The following is a 22,680-nucleotide window of genomic DNA, read 5'->3' as shown; positions in this document are numbered from 1 at the left end:
TGGTGACGACATGTTGGCACCGCTGCAGCCAATCACCAAACTCAGCGGCTTTTACCATCTTGATCAGCAGAGCCATTGAGCTCCGTGATTGGCTGACTGCAGCGCCGTGAGCAGGACGTCATGTCTGCAGCCTATAAACAATTACTGGAGCGGCTGCCAAGACACATCCTGGACTCAAGAAGGTAAGGAAATAGCAAGTACACGTAGTCTTAAAGGGAACCATTCCTTCTAATGATGAAATATAGTTTAACTTACTGGTAATAAGATTTTTATTTTTACAATAAAAAAAAATCCTATTTAAAGGGATTGTCCAGTCAAAACGGATAAGTCTGAAGTCACACAGAGTGACTGCAGACTTATCAGTTTTCACCGAACAAAACCAAACATTACAACACTACTACCCCCTGTGTAAAAGACTATAACTACTATAATACTGCTCCCTATGTACAAGAATATAACTACTATAATACTGCCTCTATGTACAAGAATATAGCTACTATAATACTGCTCCTATGTACAAGAATCACTACTATAATACTGCCCCTATGTACAAGAATATAACTACTATAATACTGCCCCTATGTACAAGAATATAACTACTATAATACTGCCCCTATGTACAAGAATATAGCTACTATAATACTGCTCCTATGTACAAGAATATCACTACTATAATACTGCCCCTATGTACAAGAATATAACTACTATAATACTGCCCCCTATGTACAAGAATATCACTACTATGATACACCCGCTATGTACAAGAATATAACTACTATAATACACCCGCTATGTACAAGAATATAACTACTATAATAACGCTGTAATGTTGGATGATGGTGAACTGACCTACTGCTAGCCAGCAAGAGCAGTGTGTTGGTCACACTTAGCGCTAGCCGTCGCCCTGTCTCGCACCCTTAAGGGCCGGGTATAGTCTTCACCCGCCTCCTAGTCCTGGTAAGGTGGGACTTTAGCAGAGCCCTTTCCAGGTGGCGAGCAGCATAGCGGCTGGTGACCGGACACAAATCAGCAGACAAGGTAAACACACCGGAACTAAAAATTGCAGTGCAACTGCAGGAACTAAGGTGAATGATGATAAACCAAGCACAGGCACCAAAGCATGAACCTCCTCAGGAGCACAGCAACACTGACCTTAACCTTAACCCCCCACCAGAACTGGAATAATCAACAAAAGGAGAAATTGGGAGGTTTAAATCTGCCTCCCAGCAGTCAACTGACCATGCTGGGGTAACGCTCAATCACCACCCCCAGACCACAGACACTGGAGGAGGGGAGAGAAGACTGGAGTGAGCCTTCCACCATTTGACTGCCACAGCAGGTATGGTATCCCGTACCCGCTAGCAGCAGCAAACACAGAGGAGCCCCGTACAGCATAATCGCCGGGAGCAGCGGCGTCCAGTCTCCCAGCGATGCTAGGAGTGCGTCTCCTAAAATGCGATACCTGGACTAAGCAAGCACTTCTGCAAGCTCAGCCCCCCGGAGGGGACACTACGCCCCTCATGAAATCTGACCACGCTATAAACACGTTTACCAAGTCATGAGAGTAAGGCAAATGTGCCAGAGGGATGATATGGCACTAGTGGGAGAAACGATTAACGATATCCCAGGTAACTACCATCCCACCGGTGGTAGGTAGATTCGTGATAAAATCCACAGATGTGCGACCAGGGTGGGAGGAGTTTACCAACCTGAATGGACCGCGGCACCTTACTCCTGGCGCACACCTCGTAGGACTGAGCAAATGTCTCCACATCCTGACCCAAGGAGGGCCACCAATACCATTATTTCACCAAGTGCGTGGTACCCTTGATCCATGGGTGGCCAGCCAGGGCTGAATTGTGACAGGAGCCCAAGGTTAGCAAGCTCAAACAACTTACCCTGCAGGGTATCAGGAGGGGCCAAATGCTGTGACTTAATCTCCCATTCTACACTGGTAGTGGTGACCACCATACCAAGGGAAAACATAGACGGAACCTCCACTTGCTGAGCAGGGCATAAACTCTGGGTGTTTTTAGACCCAGGAATGTAGGTCCTAGAAAAATGAAATTGTGAAAAAAACAAGGCCCATCTAGCCTGTCTTGGTTCTTGTCATTTTCCAAATAGATTACATTTTTATGGTCAGTGAGCACCAAAAACCGATTTCTTGCTCCCGCCAACAAGTGCCGCCACTCCTCAAGAACCCATTTAATGACCAACAACTCCCAGTTGCCCACATCATAATTTAACTCCATGTCAGAAAATTTCTTAGAAAAAAAGGCCGAATGTGAGTGAGAGAAGCAGATTCATGGGACAACACAGCGTCGACTTCAGAGGCATCCACCTCCACCACAAATGGTCTATTGAGGTCCGACTGGACCAGAAAAGGGGCAGAGAAAGGCCTCCTTGAGGCTAGACAATGCCCCATCAGCCTCAATCCCCCACCCAACTATATCAACCTCCTTGCGAGTAAGGTCCGTAAGGAGTTCCACAATTTTGGAAAAATCCCATGATGAACCTTCTGCAGTAGTTGGCAAAACCCCAAAAACCTTTGAAGAGCCTTGAGGTTCTTGGGTTGCACCCAGTCCTGTATGACCTGTACCTTAGCAGGGTCCATACGGAAACAGTGGAGGACAAAACTACCAAGAAATTCAATCTCCTCCATCTCTAAAAAGCATTTGGGCAGATTTACTGCATATAAAAAAAATTATCCTCAAGCCTATTGAGAACAATGGGAGGACACATCCTTAGAGAAAATAAGAATATCAATATATAGACAATAATGAAACGCCCCAGAATATCTCTGAAGAGGTCGTTAAAGCCTGAAATACTGCAGGGGCATAACAGAGACCAAATGGTATTACCAAATATTCATAATGTCCATCGGGAGTGTTCAAAACGGTCTTCCACTCATCTCCTGACTTGAAGCAAACAAGATCATAGGCCCTCTTAAAATCCAGTTTAGTAAAGATCTTGGCCCCAATGAGTTGGTTAAACTAGGAAGAGGATACTGTTTTTTAACAGTAATCTTATTAAACTCCCAGTAGTCATTGCATGGTTTTAGACCTCTGTCTTTTTTAGCCACAAAAAAAGAACTCAGCTCATGAAGGAGACTTAGAAAGATGGATGAACCCTTTAGATACATTCTCTCTGACATAATCCCTCATCGCTACCCTCTCAGGTTCATACAATTTAAAGATCCTTCCCTTGGTTAGTGGGGCATTGGTCATAAGATGTATCTCAAAGTCATAGGGCTGATTGAGAGGCAAAACCGAGCTCCCTTTTCAGAGAATACCTCTGGAAACCAAGTACGAAGGAATTTGAGTGGTAGAACACTCAAGGCAAGGAATAGTGTGGCTCCATATGCCCCAACACTTCTCCCCTGACTCAATGACATCCCCAGTAACCCAGTCAATATGGTGATTGTTTTCTAAGCCAAGGAAGACACAGTACCACAGAAGCTGGAAGGGTTTGAAGAGCCAAGAATGTTATCTCTTGCTTATGGAAGCACCCCACCCGCAGGGATACTGTATAATCAGTACAAGTTTTTACACACTAAAGGAAGGGAGTTATCCAGTGAGGGAAGTTTAATGATCGATTCCAAAGCCAGGAGGGGAAGCATGACCTTTAGCTTCCCTCCCCCAATAAGTCAATATAATGTGGGAAAAAAGCACTTATTTAAATGGGTACCTATGTGCCTAGTTGGGGCCCCCTGATCCAACTAGAAGTGGTTGTTTATCAGATGCTCCAGACAAAGGCAGTCACATACGAGAGGTTTAGCTGACCCGCAGAATAGGCCACTTTTCCCAGTTACATCGGCTCCTCCCCAGATGACAAAGGTAGTTCCTGAGATGGCACTACTCTCCTACCAGAGGCTTTGTCCCACAACCAATCTCGTCTCCTTCTGTCCAGATGCACGGCCACTCTGCCAGAATCATGGCGGCCTCCAAATTTTGAGGTGGTTAGTGGTGCACCAACACATCCTTTATGGAATCTGCCAGTCCATCCAGGAAAATGTTCCGTAAGGATGTGTCATTCGACCCCTCCTCAACAGACCACCATCTGAATTGAGAACAAATATTTCTCCACCAGGAAGCTACCCTGAATAAGTGCTCTGAGGTTAGATTCAGCAATGGCAGCTCTATCTGGTTCATCATAAATGAGTCCCAGTGGCCTAAAATAATTCAATGGAATTCTGGGCCAGGAAATCATCCGCCAGAGTAAAGGCCCATGTCTGCGGATCCTTCTTGAGTAAGTTGATAACCAGTCCCACCTGAGACCTCCCGTTTCCTGAAGATATGGGTCTAAGCTGAAAATAGAACTTGCAATTCTCCAAAAAATTAAGAAATTGCATGCGATCTCAAAAAGAAAATCTGACAATGGAACTTTATGCATACAAATTTCCGAGACCCCATCACTGGGACCGGTACATGGGATATAGAAGCTACCCCAGGAGAGGGCGCTTTAGTACTTAACTGAGCCACGGCTTGGGTATGATGTCCTCCATTAGCATCCAAAGCCTGAAACAAGCCAAGAAGATTCCACATCTACTTCACCAGCTGACGGGCTGGATCCATTCAATCTGGGCTGATTATTATGTTATGCTGGGTGATGGTGAACTGACCTACTGCTAGCCAGCAAGAGCAGTGTGTTGGTCACACTTGGCACTAGCCATCGCACTGCCGTGCACCCTTGGGGGCCGGGTATACTCTTCACCCACCTCCCGGTTCTGGCAAGGGGGGGGGGGGTTAGCAGAGCCCTTCCCAGGCGGCAAGCAGCACGGCGGCTGTTGACAAGCAGCAGACAGGGCAAACACACCAGAACCAAGAAACCGCAGTGCAACTGCAGAAACTAAGGTGAACAATGATAAACCAAGCACAGGGGCCAAAGCATGAACCTCCTCAGAAGCACAGCAACACTGACCTTAACCACCCACCAGAACCGAGAATAATCAGCAATAAAAAGGAGGAAATGGCATGTTTAAATCTGCCTCCCAGCAATCCCCTGACCACGCTGGGCCCAATCTCTTCTCCCAGGCCACAGATACAGCAGATGAGGGGAGAGAAGACTGGAGGGAACCTCCCACCATCTGACTGCCCCAGCAGGTATAGCGTCCCACACCTGACCTGCTGGCAGCAGCTAACACCAGGGTACCAGGGGTCCCCGCACAGCATAATCACTGGGAGCAACGGCGTCCCGTCTCCCGGCGATGCTAAGAGTCCTAGAATGTGATATCCGGACTGAGCAAACACCCCCGCAAGCTCTGCCCTGGGAGGTGACACCCTGCCCCTCATGGCCAGATAAAGGTGACTGGTGACCCGCCGGAGAGCTGGAGCCCGCTCAGGAGCATGAGGGGCCCACTCAGGTATGGAGCTACCATTCCTGACAAAAGCACCTACGTACAAGACTATAATAGCCTAACACTGCTCTTTTCTAATCTTTAAGGTTTCCAATGACAGTGTTTGCTTTGGCACAGGACATTTTTTTTTAAGTAATCTTGCCTGCCATACATTGTTAGCTGACTGTATACATCATACCTGTATACACTTCTGTAGTCTATTGCAAAGTGCATGAGAAAAACAAGTGACTTTGCCATCTTCTATGTTTTCTATGCAATAAACCCCACTAATCCCAAACCATTCAGGTCTGGAAGAGTTGATCTTTTCAATGTTTTGGATATATCTTTCAAATCGATTTGACTATACGTGCACACAATGGCTACAGTGGGCAGTAAAGGGTATATTTGGGACTTTAGGTAATTGCATCTTGCCTGCCTGTTGTGCACAGCACCGTTCTTTCTTGGCACAGAGAGGTCACAGACCGCTCCTGCCAGGTATTCAGCTGCCTCTGCTGACGTGATGGGGCTTGACTTCAGACGTAATTCTCATTGACAGCCAGAGGGGATCCCGTGTCATGCTGTGATGGTCTTCAGTAAGGAAGAGGGGCCTCAAACTGTCCCTGGAGCTGTGACCCTAACTATCCCTGTCCTGGGGATACGCTTAAACGGAGAGAGGCCCGAGTCTCCGACCTTACTATGCTCATGTAAAAGCCCTAATTTGTCACCCCCTCTGCCCATAAGGCATGGGTTAGAAAGAAAAGGTAAACCAGACAAAAAGACAAGCACAACAGCACTAACCAACAATAGGGAGGAGGATAGGGACAGGGAGGAATAAACTGAATGGGAAAAGGGAACAGGAGATAAACACACGTACTACAGAACACAACTCCAAACTTCAATTATTTAGTTTTAGTACACAGCACAGGAAGATAAATCTTTCACCGGCAGGGACTAAACATCCAGAGCCTGTATTGTTGTGAATTCTGTTGTCGAACTCCCTCCTGTGGTCGTGAATGGTACTTCGGTGAGTTCTGTCCATGGACTCCCTCTGGTGGCTGTGAGTGGAGCTGCTGCTTCTGAGGTTCCTTACACAGGTGACGTGGTTTAGCCTTTGGTTGGCTGCTCTATTTAACTCCACTTAGATCGTTACTCCATGCCAGCTGTCAATGTTTCTGCATTGGTTCAGTTCGCTCTTGGATCTTTCTGGTGACCTGTCTACTCCAGCAGAAGCTAAGTTCCTGATAGTATCTAATTCGTTCATTGTTTTCTTGTCCAGCTGGATATCATGATTTTGTCTTGCTAGCTGGAAGCTCTGGGATGCAGAGTGGCATCTCCGCACCGTTAGTCGGTGCAGAGGTCTTTTTGCACACTCTGCGTGGTCTTTTGTAGTTTTTGTGCTGATCGCGAAGTTACCTTTCCTATCCTCTGTCTATTTAGTAAGTCTGGCCTCCCTTTGCTGAAACCTGTTTCATTTCTGCGTTTGTGACTTTCATCTTTACTCACAGTCAATATATGTGGGGGGCTGCCTTTTCCTTTGGGGAATTTCTCTGAGGCAAGGTAGGCTTTATTTTCTATCTCTAGGGCTAGCTAGCTCTTAGGCTGTGACGAGGCGCCTAGGTAGAGTCAGGAGCGCTCCACGGCTATTTCTAGTGTGTGTGATAGGATTAGGGATTGCGGTCAGCAGAGCTCCCACATCCCAGAGCTTGTCCTGTGTGAGTTTTAACTATCAGGTCATTCCAGGTGCTCCTAACCACCAGGTCATAACACTGTATATCAGTGGTCCCCAACTCCAGGCCTTGAGGGCCGCCAACAGTGCAGGTTTTCAGGATTTCCTTAGTATTGCACAGGGGTTAGAATCATCACCTGTGCAGATGATCACATTACCACCGATGCAATACTAAGGAAATCCTGAAAACCTGCACTGTTGGCGGCCCTCGAGGCCTGGAGTTGGGGACCACTGCTGTATATAGAGGGAGTAAAAGGTAAGCAGTTGCAGCTGAGAACAAGCAGGCTGTATGGTCTCAGCCAGCATGGAAAGAGTCCTTAACCCTCTCGGCACTGAAGGAAATGGAAATCCATTTAAATTAGGAAATGAATCATACCACCTCTAAAGAGAACTGCCATTCATTACCCAACCGATGTGACCGTCTAACTCCAAGTCTTCCAAGGGGACGTGACACCCTCGTGACAGTACCCTACCCCCTTCTACGATGGGCAACTGGACCCCCCCGACCAGGTTTATCTGGATGGGCTGCATGGAAGGACCACATTAGTTTACCGGCATTAACCTCAGATGCTGGTACCCACATCCTTTCCTCACTGACATTACAGGAAGACACAGTCTGCTACATCCAGATGCAACCTTGACCACCACCAAAAACTACGACAAAGGAGGTCCAAGGTTGCTTTACTACCTGGATGATGAGCAAGAGCGGAGCTATGATGTGCCCCTAAAACTTTGAGACGCAGATGCAATGGTACAAATAATTTCCCTGAAGGACAAGCATAGGCATCCCCCTGAGCCTTCAATACTACTCCCTCCAGCTCAGAACACATGGCAGAGACTACCACCCCCTCCTGTAAAATAGGGACAGCGTCACCTGAACAAGCACCCCCAGTGAAACTTCAAGACAAAGCATCAGCTTTGACGTTCTTAATCCCAGGGCGGAAAGTAACAATAAAGTTAAAACTGGTAAAAAACAAAGACCATCTAGATTGTCTAGGATTAAGATGTTTAGCGGATTCGAGGTATAACAGATTTTTAGGATCTGTAGTGACCGTGACAGGGTGAACTGCCCCCTCCAAAAAGTGACACCACTCCTCAAAAGTCAACTTGATGGCCAAAAGTTTTTTTTAGAGAATAAGGCACATGGATGCCACTTGCCAGGGGGCGACCATTGAGACAAAACAGCCTCAACCACCACCTCAGATGCATCAACCTCAATAATAAAGGGTTGGGAAACTTCGGGTTGAATGAGTAGAGGAGCAGTGGAAAAACATTTCTTCAAAAAAGGAAATGCTTGACTGGCGCAGTCGGACCACCTTCAGAAGTCCATACCTTTCTGTGCCACGTCAGTGAGGGGTTTGACAGTCGATGAGAAGTTTTTGATAAACTTTCGATAGGAGTTAGCAGACCCCAAAAAATCTGCAGGGCTTTCAGATTTTCTGACAGATCCCATTCCACAACTGCACAGACTATCAGGATCCATCCGAAAACCTGCAGCAGACACGAGGAAACCAAGGAACTGAACCTCTTGTATGTCGAATACACATTTTTCTAATTTGAAGTAGTTTATTATCCTGCAAAATCTGTATACCCGCTGGACGTGTACCTGATGTCATTTGAGATCAGGTCAGTATATTAAAATATCGTCAATACACCACTTAAAATCTACCACAAGGTGATTAAAAAAGTAGTTAACAAAATGTTGGAAAACGGCGGGGCCATTAGTCAAACTAAAGGGCATGACTAGGTTTTCATAATGGCCTTCAAGAGTCTTAAGGTACCGTTACACTAAACGACTTACCAACGATCACGACCAGCGATATGACCTGGCCGTGATCGTTGGTAAGTCGTTGTGTGGTCGCTGGGGAGCTGTCACACAGACAGCTCTCTCCAGCGACCAACGATCAGGAGAACGACTTCGGCATCATTGAAACTGTCTTTAACGATGCCGAAGACCCCGGGTAACCAGGGTAAATATCGGGTTACTAAGCGCAGGGCCGCGCTTAGTAACCCGATATTTACCCTGGTTACCATTGTAAAAGTAAAAAAAAAAACAAGTACATACTCACATTCCGATGTCTGTCACGTCCCCCGCCGTCAGCTTCCTGCACTGACTGTCAGCGCCAGCCGTAAAGCAGAGCACAGCGGTGAAGTCACCGATGTGCTCTGCTTTACGGCCGGCGCTGACAGTCAGTGCGGGAAGCTGACGGCGGGGGACGTGACAGACATCGGAATGTGAGTATGTACTGTTTTTTTTTTTTTTTTACTTTTACAATGGTAACCAGGGTAAATATCGGGTTACTAAGCGCGGCCCTGCGCTTAGTAACCCGATATTTACCCTGGTTACAAGGGAACACATCGCTGGATCGGCGTCACACACACCGATCCAGCGATGACAGCGGGTGATCAGCGGCCAAAAAAAGGTCCTGATCATTCCCCAGCGACCAACGCTCTCCCAGCAGGGGCCTGATCATTGGCCGCTGTCACACATAACGAGATCGTTAGCAGGATCGTTGCTACGTCACAAAAAGCTGACGTTGCAACGATATCGTTAACAAAATCGTTATGTGTGAAGGTACCTTTAAAGGCAGTCTTCCACTCATCCCCTCCATGATCCTAATGAGATTATAGGCTCCCCTGAAGTCCAACTTGGAGAACCATTTTGCCCCAACAATCTGATTAAATAAGTCAGAAATGAGTGGGAGGGAATATGGGTCTCAGATAGTAATTCGATTTAACTCTTGAAAATCTAAAACAGGGAGGCAGGCCCACATCTTTCCTTTTAACAAATAAGAACCCCACCTGTTATGATCCGGTGACCTTGGAGCAACATGAAAACATTCACTGGAGTAGGTGGTAACTATACTGACCGCAAATCCTGATCTTAACACCGCAACTAGAAGTAGCCGTGGGGTGAGCCTAAGAAATCCTAGACACCTCGTCACAGCCGGAGGACTAGATACCCCTCTAGATGGAAATAGGAATACTATCTTGCCTCAGAGCAGAACCCCAAAGGATAGGCAGCCCCCCACAAATATTGGCTGTGAGTAGGAGAGGAAAGACAAACACAGGCAGAAAACAGGATTTAGCACAAGAGGCCACTCTAGCTAAAATAGGAAAGGATAGAACAGAGTCCTGTGCGGTCAGTATTAAAACCCATCCAAAAATATCCACAGCAGATTATACAAAAAATTCCTCCATCTAACTAAAGACGTGGAACGTATATCTGCAACTCCAGAGACTCCTACACTCAGAGCAGGAATACAATCAAAAAACAAGCACACAGCTTGTGTGCCATAGAAAAATAAACAGACACTTATCTTTGCTGAATTGGCAGCTAAGCAGGAGAAGCCAGACAGGGATCCAACACTTCCCAAGAAACATTGACAACTGGCAAGGACTAATGAGTCCTGCAAACCTAAATACCCCAGTCAGAATTGCAATTAGCAGATACACCTGTCCAGGACTGCAGGCCAGGGACAACTGCATTACCACCTACAACCACCGGAGGAAGCCCAAAAGCAGAATTCACAACAGTACCCCTCCTTGAGGAGGGGTCACCGAACCCTCACCAGAGCCCCCAGGCCGATCAGGATGAGCCAGATGAAAGGCACGAACCAAATTAGCTGCATGGACATCAGAGGCAAAAACCCAAGAATTATCCTCCTGGCCATAACCCTTCCATTTGACAAGGTACTGAAGCTTCCGCCTCGAAAAACGGGAATCCAAAATCTTCTCAACAACATATTCCAACTCCCCATCAACCAACACAGGGGCCGGAGGATCAACAGAGGGAACAACGGGCTCCACATATTTCCGCAATAAAGATCTAAGGAAGACATTATGGATCGCAAAAGAGGCCGGAAGCGCCAGTCGAAAAGACACCGGATTAATAATCTCAGAAATCCTATAAGGACCAATAAACCGAGGCTTAAACTTAGGAGAAGAAACCTTCATAGGAACATGACGGGAAGACAACCAGACCAGATCCCCAACCCAAAGCCGGGAACCAACACACCGACTGCGGTTAGCAAAACGTTGAGCCTCCTCCTGAGACAACACCAAATTGTCCACCACATGAGCCCAAATCTGCTGCAACCTGTCAACCACAGAATCCACACCAGGACAGTCAGAAGGCTCAACCTGCCCAGAAGAAAAACGAGGATGAAAACCAAAATTACAAAAGAAAGGCGAAACCAAAGTAGCCGAACTAGCCCGATTATTAAGGGCAAACTCGGCCAATGGCAAGAAAGCCACCCAATCATCCTGATCAGCAGACACAAAGCATCTCAAATAGGTCTCCAAAGTCTGATTAGTTCGCTCGGTCTGACCATTTGACTGAGGATGAAACGCAGAAGAAAAAGACAAATCAATGCCCAGCCTAGCACAAAAGGCCCACCAAAACCTAGAAACAAACTTGGAACCTCTGTCGGACACAATATTCTCCGGAATACCATGCAAACGGACCACATGCTGAAACAACAACGGAACCAAATCCGAAGAGGAAGGCAATTTAGGCAAAGGCACCAAATGAACCATCTTGGAGAACCAGTCACAAACAACCCAGATAACCGACATCCTCTGGGAAACCGGAAGATCGGAAATAAAATCCATAGAAATATGCGTCCAGGGCCTCTCAGGGACCGGCAATGGCAAAAGCAACCCACTAGCACGGGAACAACAAGGCTTGGCCCGCGCACAAGTTCCACAGGACTGCACAAAAGAACACACATCATGCGACAAAGAAGGCCACCAAAAGGACCTACCAACCAAGTCTCTGGTACCAAAAATGCCAGTATGACCAGCCAACACGGAATAGTGAACCTCAGAAATCACTCTACTAGTCCATCTGTCAGGAACAAACAGTTTCCCCACCCACCGGACAGCAGTCAGGTTTGTCAGCCTGAAATTCCTGAAGAACCCGTCGTAAATCAGGGGAAATGGCAGAAAGGACCACCCCTTCTTTCAGAATACCGACCGGTTCTAAGACCTCAGGAGAATCAGGCAAAAAACTCCTAGAGAGGGCATCAGCCTTAATGTTCTTAGAACCCGGAAGGTACGAGACCACGAAATCAAAACGGGGGAAAAAACAAGGCCCATCAAGCCTGTCTAGGATTCAGCCGTTTGGCAGACTCGAGGTAAATCAAATTCTTATGATCGGTCAAGACCACAATACGGTGCTTAGCTCCCTCAAGCCAATGTCGCCACTCCTCAAACGCCCACTTCATAGCCAACAACTCCCGATTGCCGACATCATAATTGCGTTCAGCAGGCGAAAACTTACGGGAAAAGAAGGCACACGGTTTCATTAAGGAACCAACAGGATCCCTCTGAGACAAAACGGCCCCTGCCCCAATCTCAGAAGCGTCAATCTCAACCTGAAACGGAAGAGAAACATCCGGTTGACGCAACACCGGAGCAGAAGTAAATCGACGTTTAAGCTCCTGAAAGGCAGAGACAGCCGCAGAGGACCAATTCGCCACATCAGCGCCTTTCTTTGTCAAATCGGTCAAGGGTTTAACCACGCTGGAAAAATTAGCAATGAAGCGGCGATAAAATTTTGCAAAACCCAAAAATTTCTGAAGGCTCTTCACGGATGTGGGCTGAATCCAATCATGAATGGCCTGAACCTTAACCGGATCCATCTCTATAGACTAGGGAGAAAAAATAAGCCCAAAAAGGAAACCTTTTGCACCCCAAAGAGACACTTAGACCCTTTCACAAACAGGGCATTGTCACGAAGGATCTGAAATACCATCCTGACGTGTTGCACATGAGACTCCCAATCATCGGAAAAAATCAAAATATCGTCCAAATATACAATCAAGAATTTATCAATATAAGTCCGGAAAATATCATGCATGAAGGACTGAAAAACAGATGGAGCATTAGTGAGCCCGAATGGCATCACAAGGTATTCAAAATGGCCTTCGGGCGTGTTAAACGCAGTTTTCCATTCATCACCCTGCTTAATACGAACAAGATTATATGCCCCCGAAGGTCAATCTTCGTAAACCAACTAGCTCCCTTAATCCTAGCAAACAATCGGTAAGCAAAGGTAAAGGGTATTGAAACTTGACCGTGATTTTATTCAAGAGGCGATAATCAATACAGGGTCTCAAGGAACCATCTTTTTTAGCAACAAAAAAGAACCCCGCTCCCAACGGTGAAGAAGATGGCCGAATATGCCCTTTCTCCAAAGACTCCTTAATATAGCTCCGCATGGCGGTATGTTCAGGCACAGACAGGAAAAGTCGACCCTTAGGAAACTTACAGCCTGGAATCAAGTCAATAGCACAATCGCAGTCCCTGTGCGGTGGGAGGAAACTGGACTTGCGCTCATCGAATACATCCTGAAAATCAGACAAAAACTCTGGAATTTCAGAAGAGGAAGAAGAGGAGATTGACATCAAAGGAACATTATGAACCCCCTGACAACCCCAACTAGTCACAGACATGGACTTCCAATCCAACACAGGATTATGTACCTGCAACCACGGAAAACCCAGCACGATAGCATCATGCAAATTATGCAACACCAGAAATCGACAATCTTCCTGATGGGCTGGCGCCATGCGCATGGTCACCTGTGTCCAAAACTGGGGCTTATTTTTAGCCAAGGGTGTAGCATCAATGCCCCTTAAAGGAATAGGGTTCTGCAAAGGCTACAAGGGAAAACCACAACGCCTGGCAAACTCAAAGTCCATTAAGTTCAAGGCAGCGCCTGAATCCACAAACGCTATGACAGAAAATGATGACAATGAGCAGATCAAGGACACAGATAACAGAAATTTAGGTTGTACAGTACTGATGGTAAATGAACTAGCGATCCTCTTTGTCCGCTTAGGGCAGACTGAAATGACATGAGAAGCGTCGCCACAATAATAACACAACCTATTCTTACGTCTGAATCCTTGTCGTTCCGTCCTAGACAGAATCCTATCACACTGCATTGGCTCAGGAATTTGCTCTGAGGACAACGCCACAGCGCACACAGTTCTGCGCTCCCGCAAGCGCCGGTAAATCTGAATGGCCAGAGACATAGAATCACTCAGACCGGAAGGCGTGGGAAACCCCACCATAACATCTTTAACGGATTCAGAAAGACCCTTTCTGAAAATTGCCGCCAAAGCATCATTATTCCATTTAGTCAACACCGACCATTTTCTGAATTTCTGACAATACAATTCTGCTGCCTCTTGACCCTGAGACAAGGCCAACAAGGTCTTCTCAGCTTGATCCACATAATTAGGTTCATCATATAATAATCCTAAAGCCTGAAAAAAGGATTCTACATTAAGCAAAGCCGGATTCCCAGATTCCAGGGAAAACGCCCAATCCTGCGGGTCGCCACGCAGCAGGGAGATGACGATTTTAACCTGCTGAATGGAATCACCGGAGGATCGAGGTCTCAAAGCAAAAAACAGTTTACAGTTGTTTTTAAAACTCAAATTTGGACCTGTCACCAAAAAAACAAATCAGGAGTAGGAATCTTCGGTTCTAAAACAGGAGTCTGAACAATATAATCAGAAATACCCTGTACCCTAGCAGCAAGCTGGTCTCCACGAGAAGCCAATTCCTGAACATTCATGCTAGCACTAGGCTCCTCAGCCACCCAGAGATAAAGAGGGAAGAGAAGATAAAGCAGACTGAAGAAAAAAAAAATGGCTCAACACCTTTCTTCCCTTCTTCTGAGATGCATTTAACTCATTATTGGCCAGTTGTACTGTTATGATCTGGTGACCTTGGAGCAGCATGAAAACTTTCACTGAAGTAGGTGGTAACTATACTGACCGCAAATCCTGATCTTAACACCTCAACTAGAAGTAGCTGTGGGGTGTACCTAACAAAACCTAGACACCTCGACACAGCCGGAGGACTAAATACCCCTATAGATGGAAATAGGAATACTATCTTGCCTCAGAGCAGAACCCCAAAGGATAGGCAGCCCCCCACAAATATTGGCTGTGAGTAGGAGAGGAAAGACAAACACAGGCAGAAAACAGGATTTAGCACAAGAGGCCACTCTAGCTAAAATAGGAAAGGATAGAACAGAGTCCTGTGCGGTCAGTATTAAAACCCTTCCAAAAATATCCACAGCAGGTTATACAAAAAATTCCTCCATCTAACTAAAGACGTGGAACGTATATCTGCAACTCCAGAGACTCCTACACTCAGAGCAGGAATACAATCAAAAAACAAGCACACCGCTTGTGTGCCATAGAAAAGAAACAGACACTTATCTTTGCTGAATTGGCAGCTAAGCAGGAGAAGCCAGACAAGGATCCAACACTTCCCAAGAAACATTGACAACTGGCAAGGACTAATGAGTCCTGCAAACCTAAATACCCCAGTCAGAATTGCAATTAGCAGATACACCTGTCCAGGACTGCAGGCCAGGGACAACTGCATTACCACCTACAACCACCGGAGGAAGCCCAAAAGCAGAATTCACAACAGTACCCCCCCCTTGAGGAGGGGTCACCGAACCCTCACCAGAGCCCCCAGGCCAATCAGGATGAGCCAGATGAAAGACACGAACCAAATTAGCGGCATGGACATCAGAGGCAAAAACCCAAGAATTATCCTCCTGGCCATAACCCTTCCATTTGACAAGGTACTGAAGCTTCCGCCTCGAAAAACGGGAATCCAAAATCTTCTCAACAACATATTCCAACTCCCCATCAACCAACACAGGGGTTAGAGGATCAACAGAGGGAACAACGGGCTCCACATATTTCCGCAATAAAGATCTATGGAAGACATTATGGATCGCAAAAGAGGCCGGAAGCGCCAATCGAAAAGACACCGGATTAATAATCTCAGAAATCACTATGGGTCAAGTGGAGGGTCTAATATGTCCCTTAGCAAGACTCTCAGATGTAATCCTTCAGGGCCTGCCTTTCAGGACCAGACAGATTGTATAACCTGGTCTTGGGTAATTTTGCTCCAGGGAGCAAGTTTACGGGGCAATCATACACACAGTGTGGCGGCAGTTCCTGGCACCCCTTTTCTGAAAACACATCCACAAAATCACACAGAAAAGAGGGTATGGTTTTAGTGGTAACAGTAGAAATGATCGTACACAAGCAATTATTTTTGCAGAAATCACTCCCATTTGACTTTCTCTGGACTGCCAGTCAATAGCTGGATTATGGCCTAACACAATAGGAATAGGGAGACCTTCTAAGACATAAGACAGGCGCTCCCTGTAAAAAACCCCTATGTGCAGGTTCACATTATGTACTATTTGCATAAAATTTCCCTGACTGAAAGATGTAGAGTCAATCGCAAATATGGGTATGGGCTTCGCCACAGTAATACAGGGAAGACCAAGGTCCCGAGCAAACTGAGCATCCACCATATTGGCTCCCACCTCACTATCCAAGAGGATAGATATTTTCTCAGTTTTCATACCAATAACCAGTTTTGCAGGTAAGAAAAACTGGAAAACATATGTGGAGGAGATGTATACACCCAGTTTGTTCTCCTCCACACAACCTGGGGTTCGAAGTTTTACAATAGCTTTTTGTGTTTTGGTAAAGAAGGACAGACCCCAATGAAATGTCCATTCAGACCACAGGAAAAAAAACAACTCCATCTAACTGCATCGGTTCATCAGAGCACACAAGGACAACTTTGGTTTTAGGGAGTACCATGGGGACAGAGTCACAACTGGTCTATCCCTAAGGCATCTATGTGTATGGCCAGAGCCATGGCAACCTCCAGTGACTCTTGAGTTTCGTAAAACACTAGTGCGGCTTTTAATCTTTCCGACAGGCCCTCACAAAACTGATTCCTCAGAGCAGGATCGGTCCACCGGGTGTCAAGTGGCCCATCTCCTGAACTATGAGCAGAATTCCTCTGATGGTTGGTCTCCTTGCTGGAGCTTACGTAGCTTAGACTCAGCAAGGGAGACACGGTCCAGATCATCATACACAAGGCCGAAAGCCTCAAAAAAACATCAACCGACTGGAGAGACAGGGAGTCTGACGGAAGTGAAAAGGCCCAGGATTGAGGATCTCCTTGAAGGAGAGAAATATCAATCTCAACCTTTTACTCTTCACTCCCAGATGAACGGCAACAAAGCCTAAAGTAAAGCTTGTAGGCTTCACGGAACACCACAAATTTGTCCCATGCTACAGAAAACTTTTTTTTTTACCTCTTTCATGGTTGTATTCCACACTGTTGTCAGTTCGTTGGCACCTCCATAATCTTGCCGCAGAAATTTTACCGCCACATTGCCAACGTACTCAATGAAGATGTTAGACTGAGAAAGAAAAACGCGTGTTACACTTTATCCTCAAGACCAATCTGTTGTGTAGCGATGCTATTTGATGCACCTGATCCAAATTCAGCCTTTATGGCCGGTATGTGCCATAGTAGCCATGTAGAGAACCCTGAAGTCCGAAATGGGTGACTGTTATGAAGTATGGACTAGCGGAAAGTAGTCACATGATCAACTCACCAATGCTGAAATGGTATGGCAGACAGATGATAGTTATCCAAACACTGATTTTGTTGAAAATTGGACCACCACCATATACAGTGTTGAGCATAAAGAGTACACCCCCTTTTGATTTTAATCATTTTCTCAATAAATACAAGAACAATTTCCAAAATTTTGACAAGACTGAGATTCAAAGAACAATTTTTAACCCATATCATGAAAGTAAGGCTAATCATATAACTAGATGATTACAAAGGATGGAAGGTCTCATGTGATGAGAGGTTGGAAAATTTGGGTTTGTTTAGCTTAGAAAAAAAAGCCTCAGAGGAGATCTCATTTACGGTGGCATGTAAAAGTTTGTGCACCCCTGGTCAAAATTACTGTTATTGTGAACACTTAAGCAAGTTGAAGATGAAATTATTTTCTCAGTACACATAATATTGCAGGTTATAGTTAATCTAGTAATAAAAAAAAATTGGAGAAAGTAGGAACTTGATGGTCCTAGGTCTTTTTTTCAACCTATGTAACTTTCATTACAAAATCTTCAATTTTACTCAAATTAGTTGATGTAAAAAAAAAAGTATCCCCCAAATCAAAGCCTCCTACATGCATTGTGTATGACCTCCATGATTATTAAGGACAGCACTGAATCTTCTAGGTCTGGAATGAACAAGTTGGCGACATATTACATCTATCTTTTTCCATTCTTCAAGGACGAGCTCAACGGAGAGAGCGATGACAACTTGTGTCTTCAGAGTTCCCCATAGGTGATCGGTTGGGGTCAGATCAGGAGACACTTGGCCGCCGAGTCACTTTCATCCTCTTCTTCTTCAGAAATGCAACAGATGTGCGTGTTGATCATGGTCATGTTGGAAGAGTTTACGTCTATCAAGGGCACAGAGTGATGGCGGCATCTTTACTGTCACTAAAGTGCAGCACAGCTATGAATTCATGATACCATCAATGACATGTAGCCCCCCGAACACCCACTCACCAAGACCAACGTGACAATCTTAATTTTTAAAAGGGGTGTACTCTCTTATGTTCAGCACTGTATATGACCATGGTCCAATATCAACAAAAATCAGTGTTTGGCCAACTTTATGCTAAGCTCTATAGGTATGGCGGTCTCTATTCCCCCATGCTCGGGGCAGGATGGATTTTAATATAAAAAGGTGTTTAATGGAGTTTTATTCTACCTTCTGCATTCAAATGAACATGTGCACTTCATCAATTCTCGGGATATAATCTGTGTATGTGTGAAAGTTCTGCAGCAAAGAAGTGTAAAGACGGACTCTTACCAAAGAAGAGAAAGCCAAAACTACTACTGCTCCTGCAATTTCCGCAATGAAAATAATGAGGATGATGCTGAAAAACTAGAAAAAAACAACAAACCATTTACCAAGAAATCACATGTAATAGGGGGAGATATAGGGGGATATATGGAGTAATAGGGGGAGATATAGGGGGATATATGGAGTAATAGGGGGAGATATAGGGGGATATATGGAGTAATAGGAGGAGATATAGGGAGGATATATGGAGTAATAGGAGGAGATATAGGAGGATATATGGAGTAATAGGAGGAGATATAGGAGGATATATGGAGTAATAGGAGGAGATATAGGGAGGATATATGGAGTCATAGGAGGAGATATAGGAGGATATATGGAGTAATAGGAGGAGATATAGGGAGGATATATGGAGTAATAGGAGGAGATATAGGAGGATATATGGAGTAATAGGAGGAGATATAGGGAGGATATATGGAGTAATAGGAGGAGATATAGGAGGATATATGGAATAATAGGGGGAGATATAGGGGGATATATGGAGTAATAGAAGGAGATATAGGGGGATATATGAAGTAATAGGAGGAGATATAGGAACATATATGGCGTAATAGGAGGAGATATAGGGGGATATATGGAGTAATAGGAGGAGATATAGGAGGATATATGGAGTAATAGGAGGAGATATAGGGGGATATATGGAGTAATAGGAGAAGATATAGGAGGATATATGGGGTAATAGGAGGAGATATAGGGGGATATATGGAGTAATAGGAGGAGATATAGGAGGATATATGGAGTAATAGGGGGAGATATAGGAGGATATATGGAGTAATAGGAGGAGATATAGGAGGATATATGGAGTAATAGGAGGAGATATAGGAAGGATATATGGAGTAATAGGAGGAGATATAGGAGGATATATGAGTAATAGGGGGAGATATAGGAGGATATATGGAGTAATAGGAGGAGATATAGGGAGGATATATGAGTAATAGGGGGAGAGATAGGAGGATATATGGAGTAATAGGGGGAGATATAGGAGGATATATGGAGTAATGGGAGGAGATATAGGAGGATATATGAGTAATAGGAGGAGATATAGGAGGATATATGAGTAATAGGGGGAGATATAGGAGGATATATGGAGTAATAGGGGGAGATATAGGAGGACATATGGAGTAATAGGAGGAGATATAGGGGGACATATGGGGTAATAGGAGGAGATATAGGAGGATATATGGAGTAATAGGGGGAGATATAGGGGGATATATGGGGTAATAGGAGGAGATATAGGAGGATATATGGAGTAATAGGGGGAGATATAGGAGGATATATGGAGTAATAGGAGGAGCTATAGGGAGGATATATGGAGTAATAGGAGGATATATGGAGTAATAGGAGGAGATATAGGAGGATATATGGAGATATAGGGAGGATATATGGAGTAATAGGAGGAGATATAGGAGGATATATGGAGTAATAGGGGGAGATATAGGAGGATATATGGAGTAATAGGAGGAGATATAGGAGGATATATGAGTAATGGGGGAGATATAGGAGGATATATGGAGTAATAGGGGGGGATATATGGGGTAATAGGGGGAGATATAGGAGGATATATGGGGTAATAGGAGGAGATATAGGAGGATATATGGAGTCATAGGAGGAGATATAGGAGGATATATGGGGTAATAGGAGGAGATATAGGAGGATATATGGGGTAATAGGGGGAGATATAGGAGGATATATGGAGTCATAGGAGGAGATATAGGAGGATATATGGGGTAATAGGGGGAGATATAGGAGGATATATGGAGTCATAGGAGGAGATATAGGGAGGATATATGTAGTAATAGGAAGAGATATAGGGAGGATATATGGGGTAATAGGAGGAGATATAGGAGGATATATGGGGTAATAGGAGGAGATATAGGAGGATATATGGAGTCATAGGAGATATAGGAGGATATATGGAGTAATAGGAGGAGATATAGGAGGATATATGGAGTAATAGGAGGAGATATAGGAGGATATATGGAGTAATAGGAGGAGATATAGGAGGATATATGGGGTAATAGGAGGAGATATAGGGAGGATATATGGAGTAATAGGAGGAGATATAGGGAGGATATATGGGGTAATAGGAGGAGATATAGGGAGGATATATGGAGTAATAGGAGGAGATATAGGAGGATATATGGAGTAATAGGGGGAGATGTAGGGGGATATATGGGGTAATAGGAGGAGATATAGGAGGATATATGGGGTAATAAGAGGAGATATAGGAGGATATATGGAGTAATAGGGGGAGATATAGGGGGATATATGGAGTAATAGGAGGAGATATAGGAGGATATATGGAGTAATAGGAGGAGATATAGGAGGACATATGGAGTATTAGGAGGAGATATAGGGAGGATATATGGAGTAATAGGAGGAGATATAGGAGGATATATGGAGTAATAGGAGGAGATATAGGGAGGATATATGGGGTAATAGGAGGAGATATAGGAGGATATATGGAGTAATAGGAGGATATATAGGGGGGATATATGGAGTAATAGGAGGAGATATAGGGAGGATATATGGAGTAATAGGAGGAGATATAGGGAGATATATGGGGTAATAGGAGGAGATATAGGGGGATATATGGAGTAATAGGAGGAGATATAGGGGGATATATGGATTAATAGGAGGAAATATAGGGGGATATATGGGGTAATAGGAGGAGATATAGGGGGATATATGGAGTAATAGGAGGAGATATAGGGGGATATATGGGGTAATAGGAGGAGATATAGGGAGGATATATGGAGTAATAGGAGGAGATATAGGGAGGATATATGGAGTAATAGGAGGATATATAGGGAGATATATGGGGTAATAGGAGGAGATATAGGGGGATATATGGAGTAATAGGAGGAGATATAGGGGGATATATGGGGTAATAGGAGGAGATATAGGAGGATATATGGAGTAATAGGAGGAGATATAGGGAGGATATATGGAGTAATAGGAGGAGATATAGGAGGATATATGGAGTAATAGGAGGAGATATAGGAGGATATATGGAGTAATAGGAGGAGATATAGGATGATATATGGAGTAAAAGGAGGAGATATAGGGAGGATATATGGAGTAATAGGAGGAGATATAGGAGGATATATGGAGTAATAGGAGGAGATATAGGAGGATATATGGAGTAATAGGAGGAGACATAGGGAGGATATATGGAGTAATAGGAGGAGATATAGGAGGATATATGGGGTAATAGGAGGAGATATAGGGAGGATATATGGAGTAATAGGAGGAGATATAGGAGGATACAGTTAGGTCCATATATATTTGGACAGAGACAACATTTTTTTAATTTTGGTTATAGACATCACCACAATGAATTTTAAACAAAACAATTCAGATGCAGTTGAAGTTCAGACTTTCAGCTTTCATTTGAGGGTATCCACATTAAAATTGGATGAAGAGTTTAGGAGTTTCAGCTCTTTAACATGTGCCACCCTGTTTTTAAATGGACCAAAAGTAATTGGATAATTGACTCCAAGGCTATTTCATGGACAGGTGTGGGCAATCCCTTCGTTATGTCATTCTCAATTAAGCAGATAAATGGGCTGGCATTGATTTGAGGTGTGCTGCTTGCATTTGGAAGGTTTTGCTGTGAAGTAAACATGAGGTCAAAGGAGCTCTCCATGCAGGTGAAACAAGCCATCCTTAAGCTGCGAAACCAGAAAAAACCCATCCGAGAAATTGCTACAATATTAGGAGAGGCTAAATCTACAGTTTGGTACATCCTGAGAAAGAAAGAAAGCACTGGTGAACTCCTCAATGCAAAAAGACCTGGGCGCCCACAGAAGACAAC

At 44.7% G+C, this 22,680-nt stretch overlaps 1 protein-coding gene across 1 annotated transcript in view; it reads right to left on the bottom strand.

Moving 5' to 3' along the window:
• Window positions 1-22,680, bottom strand: part of TSPAN16 (tetraspanin 16) — a 53,054-nt gene that overhangs the window by 13,112 nt on the left and 17,262 nt on the right. Inside the window, exons 4-5 of the mRNA XM_069767160.1 lie at window positions 18,813-18,887; window positions 17,224-17,331 (exon numbers count right to left, since the gene is read on the bottom strand). Coding sequence (XP_069623261.1) covers window positions 17,224-17,331; window positions 18,813-18,887 — 183 coding nt within the window. The remainder of the gene's footprint in view (window positions 1-17,223; window positions 17,332-18,812; window positions 18,888-22,680) is intronic.

Source organism: Ranitomeya imitator, chromosome 4 (genome assembly GCF_032444005.1).
Source record: "Ranitomeya imitator isolate aRanImi1 chromosome 4, aRanImi1.pri, whole genome shotgun sequence".
Lineage (NCBI taxonomy): Eukaryota > Metazoa > Chordata > Amphibia > Anura > Dendrobatidae > Ranitomeya > Ranitomeya imitator.
This window is presented reverse-complemented; position numbering and strand designations above follow the sequence as displayed.